Below are 16,266 nucleotides of genomic sequence, written 5' to 3' on the forward strand. Positions count from 1 at the left end.
GCAGGGCCGGCTCCGTCAGTGGTGAGAGCTGGAAGCTGGCTGCCTGCAGCCAGAGCACCCGGAGGGGGAAACGGCCCAGCGTCCATGTATCCAACGGAACGTTAGACAGGACTGGGGAGAGGAGGGGGAGCGCCGTGTCCATCGCTTGTGTCCTCCCGGTACCGCCCCTGGAAGGACACCGCCAGCTGCTGCACTAAGTGACAGACACCGAAGTAGACACTAAAATTATCGCGCGTAGGGGAAGACCCTGAACTGGCACAGACCATCGCCCCCCCGGAGCCAGCGAGCTGTGACAACTAGCACCAGCTGTCCGGACTTCACGTTTCATAAGACTCACTTGTATTCCCTTCGTTAATTCTTTCCTGCTACAGACTAGAACGCTTACCGACACTTGACTCGGATAATTCAATTCCATTCACCAGTTTTTCCTCCAGCTTTGAGCTTACTGCCCATCAGCAGTTACTGAGGGTCTCACGTTAGGGTAGAGCGGCCCTTGCAGGTACGATGTGATTCACCAAGATGAGTTTATTCTAAAGGATTTTGTCTATGTCTTCATGTAACTATAAATACTCTAAACGTGACAGTGCCATGCAGTCCAACTGCTGTGTTAAAAAAAATAAAGTCGCCCTTCTCCACAGGAAAGGTCTGTCTGTCCATTCCTTGCTGCCCTCAGGCACTGTTACGGGGTATGCAGGCTCCAGAGCAAATGTGGTGGGGGCTCAGAGACCGCTCGGTTACGGGGAAGCCCTGCCGAGACCTTCTGGCCTGTGATTTCATGTTCCAAGTTAACTGCTGGTCCTCATCATGGGTGGCAGTAACTTGCGAACCAAGGTCCCCAAGAGAAAAATCAGCATATTTTGTCCCTTGCCACAGCTCCTCCATTCCCCACTGAGTCACGGCAGCCGGAGAGAAACAGCATGACCCGAGCTCAGCTCCTGCTGACTTCACCGACAGCACTTCGGAGACCAGCGATAAAGCACCAGACGCGAAGCGCTACTGCCATTTGCCTTGCCCCCTGCCCGACAGCAGAGCACAGCTCACCTGCCTCTCCTCCGAAGCGCCTGTGGCCAGCTCGGACTGAGTGTGGCAGTGGTCACTGTGCCCATGCCAGCCCCTGCCCCAACGGAGAGGCCTCCTGGTCTCCTGCACTCCTGGGGACAGGCTGCTGCTCCCGCTGGACCAGCCCGGCTCTGCTGTGGCACTGGTGCCCGTGACAGCCCAGCGGCGTGCGGCACCTCCAGCCGAGCGGGCACGGCTGCCTTCGGTGCACAGCAGAGCGTCGCCCCCGTTGCCTCCCGAGCTGCTCCTCCACCAGCAGCGCGAGTGTCCAGAGGGCTCACCGCGGCCGAGCGTCCCAGGGCGCCCAACCCCGGCCACCAAGGGACGCGCTCGTTCGCGCTGCTCCAAGCGCCGCCAGAAAAGGTGTTTCTTTGGCACGTCCTGCACCACCTGCCCAGCTCCTCGGCTTCGCGGGGCCACGCTTTCTGCATGCGCTGGTCCCGCGCTTGTGGCTGTGAGGCTCCCGAATCCCCCCCGCCCTCTTACAAAGCCAACTGCCGTTTCACACTTCAATTCCACGGGACACTTTTCTAGGAGACCCCCGGTCTGAGGTTAAGAGCGCTGTTTTCTAGCCTGCAGCTCCTCGCCGGTTCGTTTTCAAACCACCGGCACGTTTCGACGAACGTGCTCCGCCCCAGCTGCCCACGGCGGCAGCAGCAGCTCCCGTTCACCCGAGCCCATCGGGACGTTCAGCGGTCTGAGCTGCCGTGGGAGCCCCGCGCTCCCTCCGCAGCCGCCGCCTCACCGCCACCGCCCCAGGACGAGCGGGACCCGCCATCGCCCCGGCCCGCGGGCCCCTCGCCACGCGGATTCGCGCGGTTGGCGGGCCGAGGGCAAGCGCCCCGCACCAGCGGCGCCTCGCCCCGGGGCAGACCGGCGGGGGGGACCGCGCCGCACACCCCTGGGCCGCCCCCGCGCCTCCGGGCGCAACTCCCCGCCGGCTCTTCGCGCCTCGGCCCGCCCGGGCCCTGAGGGCTCCCCCGGCCCGCCGGCCGCCGCCCCCACCGAAGGGAGCTGCGGTGCGCGGGGGGCTGCTGCTTCCGCTCGGCCCGGCCGCTGCGAGGGGGCAGCCGGCGGAGCGGGCTCGCTGGCGGCGCAAGGAGACGCCGGGACCGGCCGGGGAGGGCAGCGGGTGGGCGGCCAGCCCGGGCCCCGCCGCACGACGAGGGAGCGGGGACGAGGGAGCGGGGACGAGGGAGCGGGGACGAGGGAGCGGGGCAGCCCGCCCGAGCCCTCTCTCCCGCCCGCGGCCGGCGGACCCGCTCTTACCTGCGGCTCGGCGTGTCCCGGCGGGCGGGCTGGCGGCTGCAGAGCGGCCCTGGGCTGCGGCCGCCGCTCCGGACCGGCGAGTTTCCATAAAAGTCGCGACGCGCGGCCGGCGCCCGCATTCCAGGCGAGCCCCGCGCCGCGGCAGCTGTCCCGGCCCCGGCCCCGTCATGCCCGGCCCCTCGCCACCCCCCCGCCGCGGGCAGCCGCCCGGGCCAACAGGCTTATTTTGGGCTGGAAGCGCCACGGGGCTATAAATAACCGGGAGAGGAAGGCCGCCCCCCGGCTACCGCCGTCCTGGCCGCCCCGTCCCCACCGCGGGCAGGGGGCCCGGGGACCCGCCCCCCCCCCCGGCGGCTGAGGACCCAGCCCGGCTTCCCGCGGCGCGGAGCCGGCCCGTACTCACAGCTGCTGCTGCCGCCCGGCCAGCGCGGAGGCTCCGCACCTGCGGCCGTCGGGTCCGCGGCCGGTTGATGGCTCACGGGGAACACCCGGCTAATTATAGCGCCGAGGCAGCTGGCGGAGGGAGCGGGGAGGGCCCGGCCCGGCGGGCCCCGGGCAGCGCCTGCCCCTGGGAACGGCCCGGAGCCGGGGCAGCAGCGCGTCCCCTGCCCGCTCCCGGCTCCCCGGGCGGAGCCCCCTGCCTGCCTCCCGCCGGCCCGGGGCTCGGGCAGCCGCCACAGCAGCCGCCTTGGTCTCCGAGGGGGCAGCGCCGGAACCTTCCCCCAGCGCCCCCCTCACGCCGGCGGCGGTGACGGAGCATCCCCCGGCGCGGGCAGCACCGGGAAGGCGGGCGGGTCACGGCGCTGCGCTGCCCTCCCCAGCAGCAAGGGACAGCGCGACGTGCTCTCCGTGTCCCTCTTTGTGCCGCCCCACGAGGAAGCCTCGCTCCGCGGCTGGGGCAGTTCGGTTGGGGAAGCACCTGGGAAAACGCATCTCCAAAAACCGAGGAACGAGGCCAGAGCTTGGCACAGGCACAGGCACCGTCCCGTCTGCGCCAGGGTCAGGGGTGGTCAGTGCCACCCGCCCGCTGAGCCGCCCCTGCCCGTCTCGCACCGCTGGCGACAGCCATCCCCGGGTTGGGGGTTCTTCAGCTGGCTGAGCCGCTTTCTGACGTCCGAGACTGGAAACGCCAAGATCCGCCTTTTTGGTGCGTCGCTGGCCCGGGTGGTGAAAATGTCCCCGTGCTGCGGACCATGGAATAGACGTCAATTAAACAAGCTGACGACATCAGGCTAAACTGGACTGCTCAAGAGCTAGGCCCGTTCCGTTTTTTTTTTTTTTTTTCACTAATATAATAAATTTTGTCATTCTAACTTCAGGGTGACCATCTGGTATCAAAACTCCTGCCCTATTAAATAATTTTGCGTTAGATTTCGAGAATTGTGCAAAATCAAGTTTCAGATACAGTTGTATGAGCAACAGGTGTTTCACTGGGCAGTTTTATTTAACAAACACAGCTGCAGTTTATTTAGGCAAGAGAAAGGTCACAAACACGCTGACTTGACACATTTAGTTTGGTAGAAACCAAAGGCTATGAAAGTGAAGTATAACTATCATTACGAACGCATTAGAAGTGAGATTATTATTACAGCTAAATTACAAATGCTACAAATATTTGATCCCCATACAATCCCTACACATTCACCACTTCTCATCGCAGGAGCACCGTTACAGCAGAAGGGGATGGCTTTTAAATTTGCCTCATTCTTATTGAAAGCGGCACTGGAAGCTATTTAAAAGTTTAGAGGTTATAAACTGAACTCTGACTCTGATCACGAATTCACTAGAGTAGAATTGCATCACCTGGTCACTGCTTTGGTGTGGCCCCAGCCCTTGTGTTCTCAACAGGGCAGACTGGGCTGGCAGAACCCTCCGGCCCCGTGGCTGGTCACCGACAGATGCCCCCCACAGACCTCCCCGCTGGGGTGGGCAGGCCCTCGGCCGTCCAAGAATGGATCCCAGCACCGCAGCTGCCTCCAGAGCAAGGAAGGGCAGAATAGGGGAATGCTCTTTGGGGAAAGGCCCAAAACGACCCAGGGGGGATCAAAGCCTGCCCCCCCTGTGCCTGCACACCTCCCTCTCCCTCTCGTGTTCTCTCCCTTCCCCCTCTCTCTATTCCTTTCTTCCTTCCTTGTTTCTGCACCAAGTATTTGTTGGTGGCGCCTTACAGCAACCAGATGCTGCAATTCAGATTTTGGATGGGAAACACACCAGTTCACTTTCCAACCCCATTCTACGGACTTCTGAGAGCTCTGAGCGCAGGGAAGTGCTCCTGTTTCAAAGGGACACATTCGTTTAAGCCAGATATTCTCAGGTTCTTCGACATTTTCTAGATACTTTGGTGCTTCATCAGACCTTTTTCACTCCGCTCTTTAAAAAAAACCCTTTCGGTTGCAACAGATCAACTTTTAAGTGATCTGGAAACTTTTATTGTCTCATGTGCAATGCCGTTGCACTCTCTTCGAGAGCTTTTTATAAATAATACAAAAGTCACCCAAATCCCACTTACTTCTGTGAAAAGGTGCATTTCTGGTTTTCTGTGAGGAACGTTAAGATGCAATTTTCTTCCTATCACTTTATCAGAGCAGAGGGTTTCCTTTGACGCACTGCAACCTCCAGGCAGTACCTTTGCTGGGGATACGTCCTGTGCCACTTCCAGCTATTCCTATGGGTTCTGAACGCAGCAAGACGCTTCATTCCGCGCAATTCCGTTCAGACTTGCAAAAAGCTGCCAAAACACAGATAGTTTTGAGCAGATCAGTATGTTTAAGGTAAGTGAGATGGGTGAAAACAACTTCACAGTCCAGTATTGAACACATATGTGCAGAGAAAAGAGTACAGCGTGGAGCACGGTGCCACGCCCGGCAGCTCGGAGGGGGCAAACAGGCCAACAGCAGCAGTTGCAGTTTCTGTTTTATTACACACAGAAGTATACTTTTACTTTTTTTTTTTTTTTTAAAAACAAACTACAATCGGTTGGCAATTCACACAAGTCATATGACACATTTTCATCATTTTTGCATTTCCCAAATGAGTACAACAAAGGAGCAAAATGTCACCCTCAGTGAAACCCGTGGAATTCCACAGGCCCTCCTCTGCGGGTGGCGTTTGCAACAGAAGTGCAATGTTTCTAACCGAAGTTCGTTTCGATACGCTAGACTCCAACAACCTGCTTCCCAAGCATCTGAGTGTCTGGAGTTGCTCTGCAGCCACTCTGCACTAGCTGGCCCAGGACACAGCCTCGTGGGCTGGCTCCGTGTGGCAAAGCCGTGTCGGTGGGGTTTAAGAGCCTCCGCTAACTGTGCAACACTGTCTGTTTACAGAAATTCAAAGATTATAGAACACCCTTATTTATTACCTCTAGCACAGGAAAAAAACGTTACTGCCAGCTCCCTGATGCCTTCTCTCTGTGCTGTGCTCCCAGCTGAAGCTCAGCACTCCCGAGCCGCAGCCTTGCGTGGCACGCAGGCGGCCGTGACTGCTTAAACCGCCCCTTAAACACACACCTGACTTCCTACACGGGAGGGAGGAAGATGGAAATGCTTTTATTTACAAACACACACTGCCTTCGATGCTGCTTCATGATTAACAAACCTCATCACACATCCTTATTCAAAAATATATTTTGAAATGCTACATAGGAACAGAGAACGGTATTTACGCGTTACCACCACCACCGCGTAAAGCAGCAACCGTTTGAGAAACAGGGCAGGTTCCAAACGAACTGGCGAAGCTTGCACGGCTTCCTGAATGTAAGCCAGCGCCCCACACGCCTGCGTGATGCCCAGGTGTTTCAAAACAAGACAAAGCAGCCAATGCCTACTGGCAGCCGCCCCTGGCAGCCACCCCTGCCCACACGGTGCCGGCAGTCCCTGCATCGTTCTGCTGCCCCGTGGCACAAAGCGACGGCTTCCACCCACACCAGCGGGGCTTCAGGGCGGCAGCAGCGCGTTCCGTCCCGTGAGTGCGACCACTCTGTTGCACGAGTCGCACGAGTCAGAGGCTGCACACACCCCAGCCGAAACACCTTCTAGATTTAGACACAGAACAGAGACTGTAACAAACAACTTGTACTACGAGCCTTTACGGAAAACAACTCCATCAGCATCACTTACAAATTACCTGTGCAAAAGTACAGTATTTCATAAATAAACTTTACCCAAATGTTACAGAAAAAAGCTTTGGGATACACGGAGTATAAATAGGGTGACAGCGGAGCTGTGAGCTCAGGGTGGGTATATACAGCCACGGGCTCACCAGCTCCTGCCGCGGGCGCCCGCTCAGCCTCCCCGAGCCCTGCCCCACGCGCAGCCACAGGGCGCGTGGCCGGGCACCCGCTCGGCGTCGGCGGCGTCGGCGCTGGAGAAGGGCGGGCAGGAGGAGCCCCTCCACGGGCGCTCCCCGCCCCGCGGGCTTCGCACTTACTGCGCCTTCGCTTCCACCAGCCCGCTGGCCACCACGGGCCCGTGGCCGCTCACGCACGCGCCGACGTGCCGCAGCGAGTCTGCTCCCAGGTAGGCCGTCAGCAGCTCGGTGTGCCGGATCAGCAGCTGCGTGAGGTCTTCAGCCAAACTCTCCATCGTGGAGTACCTCACCTTTTCGAAATCAAAAATGTCTTTGAGGAAGAAAAGCACTTGATCCTGGTGGGGGAGAAGAAGAAAAACCCGCGTTCACTTGCAAGCAGAAAAAGCACGCGACGCCAGCCCCTTCCTTCACACAGGTCCTGAAAACACCCCTTTAGGTATTCCCTGGTGCTAAGACACAAGTGCACTAAAACAGACTTGGCAAAACAGTTCTGGGCTTAAAAAAACTTTAATCTGAAAATACTTCTTTTCATGGTTTCTTACTGTTAGTCTTAATCTTAGGAAAATACAAACGTATGCCCATAAATAAGATCCTCATTTCTTTAAGTTTTTGGGGTTTTTTTCTTTTTTTTAAAGTGAAGCGGTAATCAAAAAAAAAAAGTTGCAAACCTTGAAGAAGCAGCACAGGTCATACAGGGAATTTCTAGGGCCCAAAAAGCCCCACGCCAGGACAGGGCTGATATGTTCACATATAGCATAGAAATGTGCAAAAAATCCATCAGGCACCTAGTGATGCAGAAAGCGCAGAGAGAAGTTACACAGGAAGTTTAGCATCAATCTCTATTACAGAACTCTATTTAAAGTCCTCAGAAAAGCCTAAACCGCCCCCTGCTTCAGGGCTGTGGTACCTTGAGCTCCTTCAAGTCACAGGGCAGCTGTCCCACACAAGCCTCGTGATTTTTTTAGGAAAGGTTTTTACTTCAGTGGTACTTTGTATTTTAAATATTCTAAGATTAATAGGCATAAGCCCAAAAAGATCACGAGCAGTCACACTCCTGTACAACAGATCAGATAAATATGTTCAGTTACCCTCATCCGAGCCCCTATACACAATGTATAGCTGAAACTTGCAAAAAAGGAAGCAAACTGCATGTTTTGAGTGGGGAAAAAAATAGACCTTGCAAGAATCCATCTGTAAGTCTAAAGAAAAGATGAAACAGCTGTGAGTGCCCAATCTCGGTGTTACTTTTATAACCTACGGGCACTCATAAAATACAATGTAGTATACATTCACGTAGCATAGACGAATGTACACGGTTCTTTAGATTCTCATATATTTACATTTTTAAAACATCGGTTAATTTAGAAAATAATAAAAATCAAAATTAAACATAAATTAGAACACAAAATCCCACATGAAGAACTGTCCATAAGTAAATTTAAGTTCATCAGCCTCCTTGTCACACGGTTAGTCTCTCTCTCGCAAGGGCTTCCACGGTGCTTGACTCCACCCGCTTCCGAGTGGCTCCAGCAGCACCGATGAAGCCCGTCCCACGGAGTAAAGTTACTCACGCGTTTACACGCTTACAACTATTGGGACTTCAATATACGAAGGAACTAGAGTGAGGTGGCTGTGCACTGAAATAGCGAGGACAGCAACAGGTTACTGTAACAGCTGTTTTGGAGATACAGTCCCTTTACACAACACAAGTGCCGAAGAGATCCATTTACATAAAATCCCCAACCATGCTGACCCAGGGACCCAGCACCTCCAATCCTGAGGCGTAACGGCGGCTGAGGACCTCTTACAAGACACCAGCTGCCACTGGGAGCAGCTTGTTGTACGACGAAGTACGTTCTTAGCAGCCCGGCGTGCCGTCAGCAGCCCTCCCCAGAGCCCGCGAAAGGCGCCGGCGCTGCCACTTGAGCCGCGCTCCCTCGCCCGCGGCACGCCGACCCGCTGCCCACGGCTGTCCTGCAGCCACGGGGCGTTTGCCTCCGAGGTCTAGTCAAGCCCTCCCCGGGTGGAAGAAAGGAGCTGCCGGCTGGCTCTGCTCGGAAACCTGCCGCCCTTCTTCAGGGAGAGGGCCGGTGCCGAAGGGGGGAGGGCGGCTGCGGCAGCGCCCTGCCGCTGCCGAGGACGGCGGTGCTGCAGCGGGGCACAGGGGCAGGGCCGAGCTGCACTGAGCTGGGAGGTGATGGGGTGGAGGACCCTAGTGCCAGCAGGCGAGACACAGGGTTAACAACCTTGCTCTGCAGAAACTCGAGGTACGCCTGTGGGGCCACAAGCAGGAGGAACTAGCGCTACCACTGACTGGACCGAAACTGAGCTGGGAGTCTTTCAGCTTTTTGCTAAAAAACTGGTCTTAGGGTCCCGTGACCAAAACGGCTACAATCAGCAGCCTCTGGTGCAAACCAACAAGTCTGCGGGATTAGGGGCTGACCCGTGATTTATTTTGCCAAAGCTACAGAACAGAGCTTCGAGTTCTTAGGAACCAATCAGCAATTCTGCTCCGCACCATTTGCAAGGCAACTTACCTTCATTTGCTGTCTTTTCTGCTTCAGTACTGACCAACAGCTTGAAGCCACAGCCTAGGTGTAAAAAAAAAAAAAAAAAAAAAAAAGCCCAAACCCCTGTATGACTTTGCTATAAGAGAAATTATTTTTCATCTCAAAAGAAGCAATCTGCAGAACACCGTAGTTCTGTATTTTGGGGATTTGTATTTTCTTCAATTTCACTCTTGTGATGACACAAAGTTTAAAACCCCATAAAATATCAGCTGATACAAACAACTAATTTCATACGTAGTTCGTATTTGTTATTTTCAGGTCTGGCTCTGAAACACTTTCTTTAGTTTAATTCCAACACGATTTTGCATCCCTGACCCTCTTCAGAGTTGCCATGGTCCAACACTCACTGGGTTTAACCGAGGCCAATCTCTCATACAGGAAGCCTGCGCTCGGACTTAAGTGACTATTTCAGACGTTAAGTACCATGCAAACACATCGAAATGTCCTTTTTCATTTTAGCAAAAACATTCTTGCAATAGCTTCAGATTCAGCTCAGGAGTTTTGTCCAAATATGGGCCTGTGCAATGCACCACACTGGTACCAGTACTCGGCTCTCTCCCCTCCGAGCTGGTAACCACCCTCCTCGGTACTGCAAGGTAACGCACTGCTCACTGAACACAACGGTATCGCGTGACTGCAAACACAGACGTGCACACGTCACCCTTTTCCCCCTCCAGGGAGAGGACTTCCATGGGAAGCCCGAAATAGAAGGAGAACTGGCCGTTGACAGCTGCGAAGGGGTGAGGAGCCAGCCGCAGCTCCACCCCGCGGGGGGCAGCCCAGCCCGGCCGTGACAGAGCTGGGACCTCTCTGACACACGGACGGGCGCAGCTGGCAGCGCGCCCAGGGCACCGACACGGGAGCGCCCGCACTGCGGCGATGCGCCCCGTCTGCGCGCAGCTTTGCGCCCTACGGCCAGACCGCTCGCACATGAGCCAAGAGCTGTGCCTGCCAGCTACGACGGGGCCGACAGAAGCTGCCCTTCCAAACCTCTGCTTCCCCACAGAACACGCATCTTTGCGGGACAAGTTAAAGGGTTTTCTCCAATACGTGCACTCGTTCCATATATTTTGCGCCCAGACTTGTACCTTTTAAACTGCTCTGATGAAAAGCCTGACAATACAATCTCTATTTTTTCTGAGGAATATTCCGGGTACCTACCCAGTTATAACGGCAGTTCAATCAGACTTTACAGTGAAGGACAGTGTAGTTTCTTTGCTTTGAAATTAATGCTATTATCAGGACAATATTCACAGTCTTTATCCTGCAGTTGCTGGATTTATTCTCGTTTTCACATTTGCTCTCAGGATACAAAGCACAGGTCGCCAGAAGAACACTTTCGGCATATGCAGAAATTCTACAACTGAACGCTCACACCGATGTCACACCCTCCACTTACTGTGACACACCGCAGAACAACCATTATGAAAATGACACAGAAATACTCACTGTTTCTTTAAAAGACGAATTTAGCCAGCGGTTATTCACTACATTCTGTATAGATATCGGCGGATTTTCTAAATCTTCAAACGAATCCATTAATATGAAGTCCAGGACAACATCGTAAAAATTCAGGTTTTTCACCTGTATTAAACCAGAACAAAGATTTATGTAACCCAGTTCCTCTTTCAGCAGCAGAATTCAGCACACACCATACTCTAACTCTGTATGAACATGCAGATTTACAGTTGGTTTTGACAAACATTGAAGATCCTTTGTCAGTAGCGAAGGAAAGTTAAAAAATTATTACATGCTTCCCGGTACTGAACTGCAGCGGCGGATGCCATTTCTCTAAACCAGCAACGTAAACAAAAAAGAACTGCCTTTCCCACAACTCTGAACTGTAAAAACTTATTTTTAGATGCTAGGGTTTGCATAATAAGGGTGAAAGCACTTCTCAGAAATTCAGACTCACTCCTCTAGCAGCCAGTTCCATTTCAGTATTATCCCAGTGATCTGTTTGTTCCAAAAAATATATCATTTCGTCAAAGACATCTTCAAATTTCTTTGGATTCTGTAAAGTAACAGCAAGGAGTATCAAGCAAACTTCACAAGAGAGATGGTTTACTTAGACTGGAAAGTGAACGCTGGTCGAAGTTTCATTAACAATAAAACATGAGTTAGAAAAGGCTTTTACCTTCCGTGCTCTCACAATTAAAGCAGACAAAATTTTTCTTCCACTTTCAGCAAGAAATATTCTGTTTGCTGTTTCTGAAAGAATTACCTGGAAAAGGTTTCAGAAAATACAGACATATTCACTCACAGGTTGTACGAAGTGACCTTCAACACGTCAGTCAAATTTAATATAATTATAACCGCTAGTGTAGCAGGCACGTCCCTAGCCAGCCTTAGGCGCTACGGTTCCAAAGGTAACCACAAAACTCGGACTCGTCTGCAAGTGTGTCCCATTTCAGAATTACAGGAATGTAACAGCAACAAGAAAATACTTAATTACAGAGGATGGTACTGAAGTGCTCACACAGGTAGTGCGCCGAGAGCTTCAGTGCCACCCAACGGGACAGACAGATCACTCCCCTTACTATTCACCTGAAAAGCTTGTCGAATGCAATGGAGCTTGGCAAGGAAGTCACTGTCTCCCAGACATTCAAACATTTCAGTCCTATATAAAACAGAAAAGTTTTCACAGGCCATTTAAAATAGAAGCATGAGAAAATCCAACAAAGTCTAATTCCTAGGAAAAAATACCTCATGCAAGTAACTTCTAGAAAATGAGTTCTAAATAGAATATTTAACTTTAATTCTCACTTTTCTCAGAAATAATTAGGTAGACATCAATACCTTAACACCCGTGAATAAATTTTGCCTTCTTCTGCCAAGTGCATAGCTTCTTCATACAACGGGCAACGGCAAAGGGAATCCAGACCATACGTATTGCGAATCTCTCTGTGCTCTGTAAGCTGAAAAAAAACAATTTTGAAGTTCATTAAAGAACTTGCTAACACCCTTTTTGGAAAGGGAAAACAAAGTAAAGTAGTTTTCCTGATGTTCTATTGAAAACTGAATCCTTTCCTGCACCTGCTTAAACCAAAGGGGCAACACTCAAGCGGTAACACCAGGGAAACGCCACAGCATTAACAAGATCGTCACTTCACAGCTCTTACAGCCCGAAAGCTACGGTTTCAGGTTTCTAAAGTTTAATTAATACAACGGAGGCAGATCAGTTTTGTTTTTAATTTGCCTAGTTAAACCTAATAGGTCTCAAAGCTGCTAAAAACCATGGCTGTGAGGACACAAAGGATCGCATCACACCAATCCTTACGAAGCTGGGAGCAGCAGCATCCTCCCACCCGTTTCTGCTTCGCTGGAGAGTGTCTGCTAGTTACCAGGGCCCACTGCAGGGAGCACGGGCACCCAGCATGTCCCTACAGGCTCCCAAAAAGGTTTTCATGGTGAGCAGTTTTAATCCTGTGGTTATCACATAAATTAACGTGAACTCCTAGACATTTTTAGAGCAAGAAAAACAAAATTAAGAAATCAAAGCACATAAGTAATACAGAGAACTCCTGCTTACAGGATGTTGTATTTAATCCACAAAACAGTGTGGACTCGAGCGACGAGACGATAGCCAGGGAATAAGTGAAGGAATGAAAGTTTTAACGTCAACAAGCTGTTATACCTAAATGAGTAATGTACGCTTTCAGAATTCATCTACCTTTTAAAATGGAAATACTTTCGAGCATGTTATTTGTTTATCAGTTGTTTTGCTTGGAAGAACGGAGCAGAATGAGCTGACTTCCTAAGGAAGATTTACAGCTACTAAGACCACAGATTTTATTCCAATTTATCAGTATTAACCACAGTACCAAATGGTTTTGCATTCGCTAATTCAAAAAGCCCACCTGAAAATTTATGTTCTTATTAAGCAAAGGAAGCCACACAGCTTTTAATTGAAAATATATGTGAAAACATATAGGAAGGAATAGTTTAAGCAACTGGAAGAAACAGGAATGTACTGATGTCTTTCAGATGTAAGAAATCAATATACAGATAGTTACAGGCATAAGGACACCGGTGTTCTTTCCCTGTTGTCAAAGCCTGCTCCTTCCTGCACTGTTTTGTTTTAGTAGGTTTGACCTGGGGAAAAGACAACCTTAGTAAAGGAATTACTGATAAAGAAGAGCAGCTGAGGCTTTATTCACAAGTCTAAAAAAATCTCCTGAGCCTTGGACTTAGTTAACAGTTTAATGAAGAAAGCAAAGTTTACTTGGCAATAGAAGTGCACATTCGGCTCTAGTCAAGGTATGAAGAGAAGACACGATAAATGCAGGTGCACTGACAAGGGAGAGGCAGCAACAAAGCTCGCTGTCAGGGAGAGCAGCACGGAGCTTCTACTGGAAAGATGGAAAAGCAGCCAGGAAAGAGGGTGGAGACCTTCATCTGGCACTCACTGCCGTAGTCTTGCCAAAGGTGGTAGCTTTATTGGTCCCACAGTAGGTGAGACAGCAAGAATATGAAAAGGTTACCAAGCCTCATAAACACAAGCTGATGGCAGACTGTCTCAAAGAGGGAGGAAAACACCATTACTTATCACAGCATATAGGAGCAACAACTTCATTAGGGCAAAGGGTTGTGCTCACTGCCCCTTCTGCAGCGCTTCCGAGCGCCTTCTGTGTTCAGCAGCTGAAGTCTGGCCGGGCCTCGGGCCAGACAGTTCCCATCCCCATCACCTCTGTGAGAATCCGGGCCCCTGTGCATCACAGGTGTCCAGACTGGCACAGTTCCCTCCGAGAAGTCATCAAGTGCACGATGCTCAGCATCCTCTTGATTCCCAGCCACTCGCAAGGCAAAGCTTTGGCATACCCTGCTGCTACCCTGCAGAGCTCATCGAAAGGACACGTGATTTAACCTCTGCCAGCTGTCCCAGTTCTGTACAGTTCTGTTCTCGAACGCCATCTTCCTACGTTTTGTCCTAACGGAGCACGGCACCACATTCTTGTTGCCTCCTAAGCAGCATCCCTACTGATCTCCGTCAAAACATCCATCTAGGTCTTGGTTAGCACTCCCTGTGTCGTTGCTGTTATCTCTCCTGGGGGCAGCGAACTAAACTTGACTTGACAGTGTGTGTCAGCACTGAAATATGAGAATAGCTTCCAGCCTTCAAAACCACCTCCAGGGACAGGATGCAATGTAGAAGGGAGGTGAATGACTGTTAACATACAGATTGCAGCATGATACGACCGCAAAAAGTGCTGCTACTCTGTAATACCACAGAAGGGGAAGTTGCTAATGATTCCAGTCGGGAAAAAAAAAAACAAACAACAAAACCAACCACACAGCAGTATATACACATAGACAAATTTCAGATTTAACAGCTTTCCTAAACAATTCTGTCAACACACAGAGTTTAGGATAGTTATTGGAACTGTAACTGCAATCGCGGAGCGCAGGATGAAAGAACAACTGCCTATTGGCCCATTAGCTGAGACAAATGCAAAGCTGGAAAAGCCTCAGATCTCCTAGTCTGAAACATTCCACTTTTTTGCAAGTGCAAGAATAAAAAAAAATTTAAAAAAAAGAAAGAAGAAGATAAGCAAGCAGCAGCTACCAGACATCATCACGTCTGCAATAAAAAAAAAAATCTGGTATGTCAATTCTAACCCAGTTACATCAAAGCAACTACTGTTCTCTACTAGCAGCTGAAATACACTGGCAAATAGTTACCACTCCTTCTCGTTAGTACTGCAAGGAACTGCAGCAATTTGAAGCATTTTTTCCCCCAGAAGATGCACAAAACTTTACATCAAGGTAACACCAATTCACAGCTTTATTTTACCTGCACCACCACCACACAGTGGTGCCCCAGTAGCTACTACTGGAGAACTAACTGGCCCTGTAGTTTAAGCCTAATGGCTCATATTTAATCCAGAATTTTGATGGTGCTCTGGTTTGACCAACAAACTTCAGATTGTCTATGGCTTTGTTAATCTTCAGGACTCCTTCCATCAGCTGAAAGTTTTAATGGATTCTTCAGTAAAATCTGAGAAAGCAGATCAGAGAGCTTGTTCTATCTCAAAGGCTAGAACAGCCGGACAGGAAGGGATGACAGAAGTGGCTTTGAGGTATCAAAGTGTGGAGAACATTTTCGGGGTATGTAAAGACAATTCCATTGCCAGTTTTCACTCAAACATCTCTTTAGCAAATACTGAGACAATTTAGCTTCAGGATAGGATGGTTATTCCACTGGCGTGATACAGCCTGAGGTTTGGGGTTGGTTTTTTTAAGCCAAGCAATACAAGTGAGCATAATTGATTGTTCCCATCTTCACTAGGACAGATTATGAAGAAAAAAAGATACGAAGTGTACAGACTGTAATCGTTTATGCCTCCACTCAAGAGCTGACAGGGTTGAAGCAAGCCTGAACGGCGGTCTTGTCCAAGTAACAGGAACGGGTAGCCAGTCTCCACAGATGCAACCAAGCTAGGAACGAATGCGGGGCCTGCCATCACAACTTCAGGTGAGCTGCTAAATCCAGGTAATCACCATTTAACGTTAACTCCTAAACCCAGTGACTGTTACGGCAAAGCAAACCACGCAACAGACAGCCAAGACGATCACTGCAGAGAACGTGTGTGTGCGCTTCTCTCTGGTCACAACCGCCCGAGTTTAGCAGCTTGGCTGAACTGCATCTGCGATAGCAACACCTAACGCAGCCTGGATCTACCGGACCAACTGCCTGCTCCCGCAATTTGGAGAAGAGTGCTACTCAAGGTCACTTCAGCTCCTGAGAGACTATGAAAGCAGATACTCCTCACGCAAATAATGCTGCCACCGCACATAAAATTCTTTCAAATATTCCAAGGGAGCTGTAGCATATTTCAGCTAACAGACAATGCCCTGTTATCCCGAGATTATTTGTTTATCTACCCTTTGTGGCCTTATCCAAGAAGATTTGGGAAAATTACATGAAATGTATTATATTGTGAATGGAACATACTAAACTAGGTAGCAGTCGCTTTCTCATCATTGCCTCTTCAAAAACACACCAAGACAACCAAAGCCTTTGTCACAGGTCTTTATATTATGGTAAGGGAATAGGGGGAAA

General features: G+C 50.9%; 1 protein-coding gene across 2 annotated transcripts in view; it reads right to left on the bottom strand.

Annotated features, from left to right (window-relative positions):
* Positions 1-6,749: 6,749 nt before the first annotated feature.
* MIGA1 (mitoguardin 1) overlaps positions 6,750-16,266 on the bottom strand; it is a 31,539-nt gene continuing 22,022 nt past the window's right edge. For both annotated transcript variants that reach the window (XM_086462893.1, XM_009948526.2), the window contains exons 8-15: positions 12,003-12,121; positions 11,751-11,823; positions 11,341-11,427; positions 11,119-11,217; positions 10,653-10,787; positions 9,171-9,224; positions 7,302-7,418; positions 6,750-6,968 (exon numbers count right to left, since the gene is read on the bottom strand). In XM_086462893.1, the coding sequence (XP_086319019.1) occupies positions 6,750-6,968; positions 7,302-7,418; positions 9,171-9,224; positions 10,653-10,787; positions 11,119-11,217; positions 11,341-11,427; positions 11,751-11,823; positions 12,003-12,121 (903 nt within the window). The remainder of the gene's footprint in view (positions 6,969-7,301; positions 7,419-9,170; positions 9,225-10,652; positions 10,788-11,118; positions 11,218-11,340; positions 11,428-11,750; positions 11,824-12,002; positions 12,122-16,266) is intronic.

The sequence above is a fragment of the Leptosomus discolor genome, chromosome 3, assembly GCF_034619465.1.
Source record: "Leptosomus discolor isolate bLepDis1 chromosome 3, bLepDis1.hap2, whole genome shotgun sequence".
Lineage (NCBI taxonomy): Eukaryota > Metazoa > Chordata > Aves > Leptosomiformes > Leptosomidae > Leptosomus > Leptosomus discolor.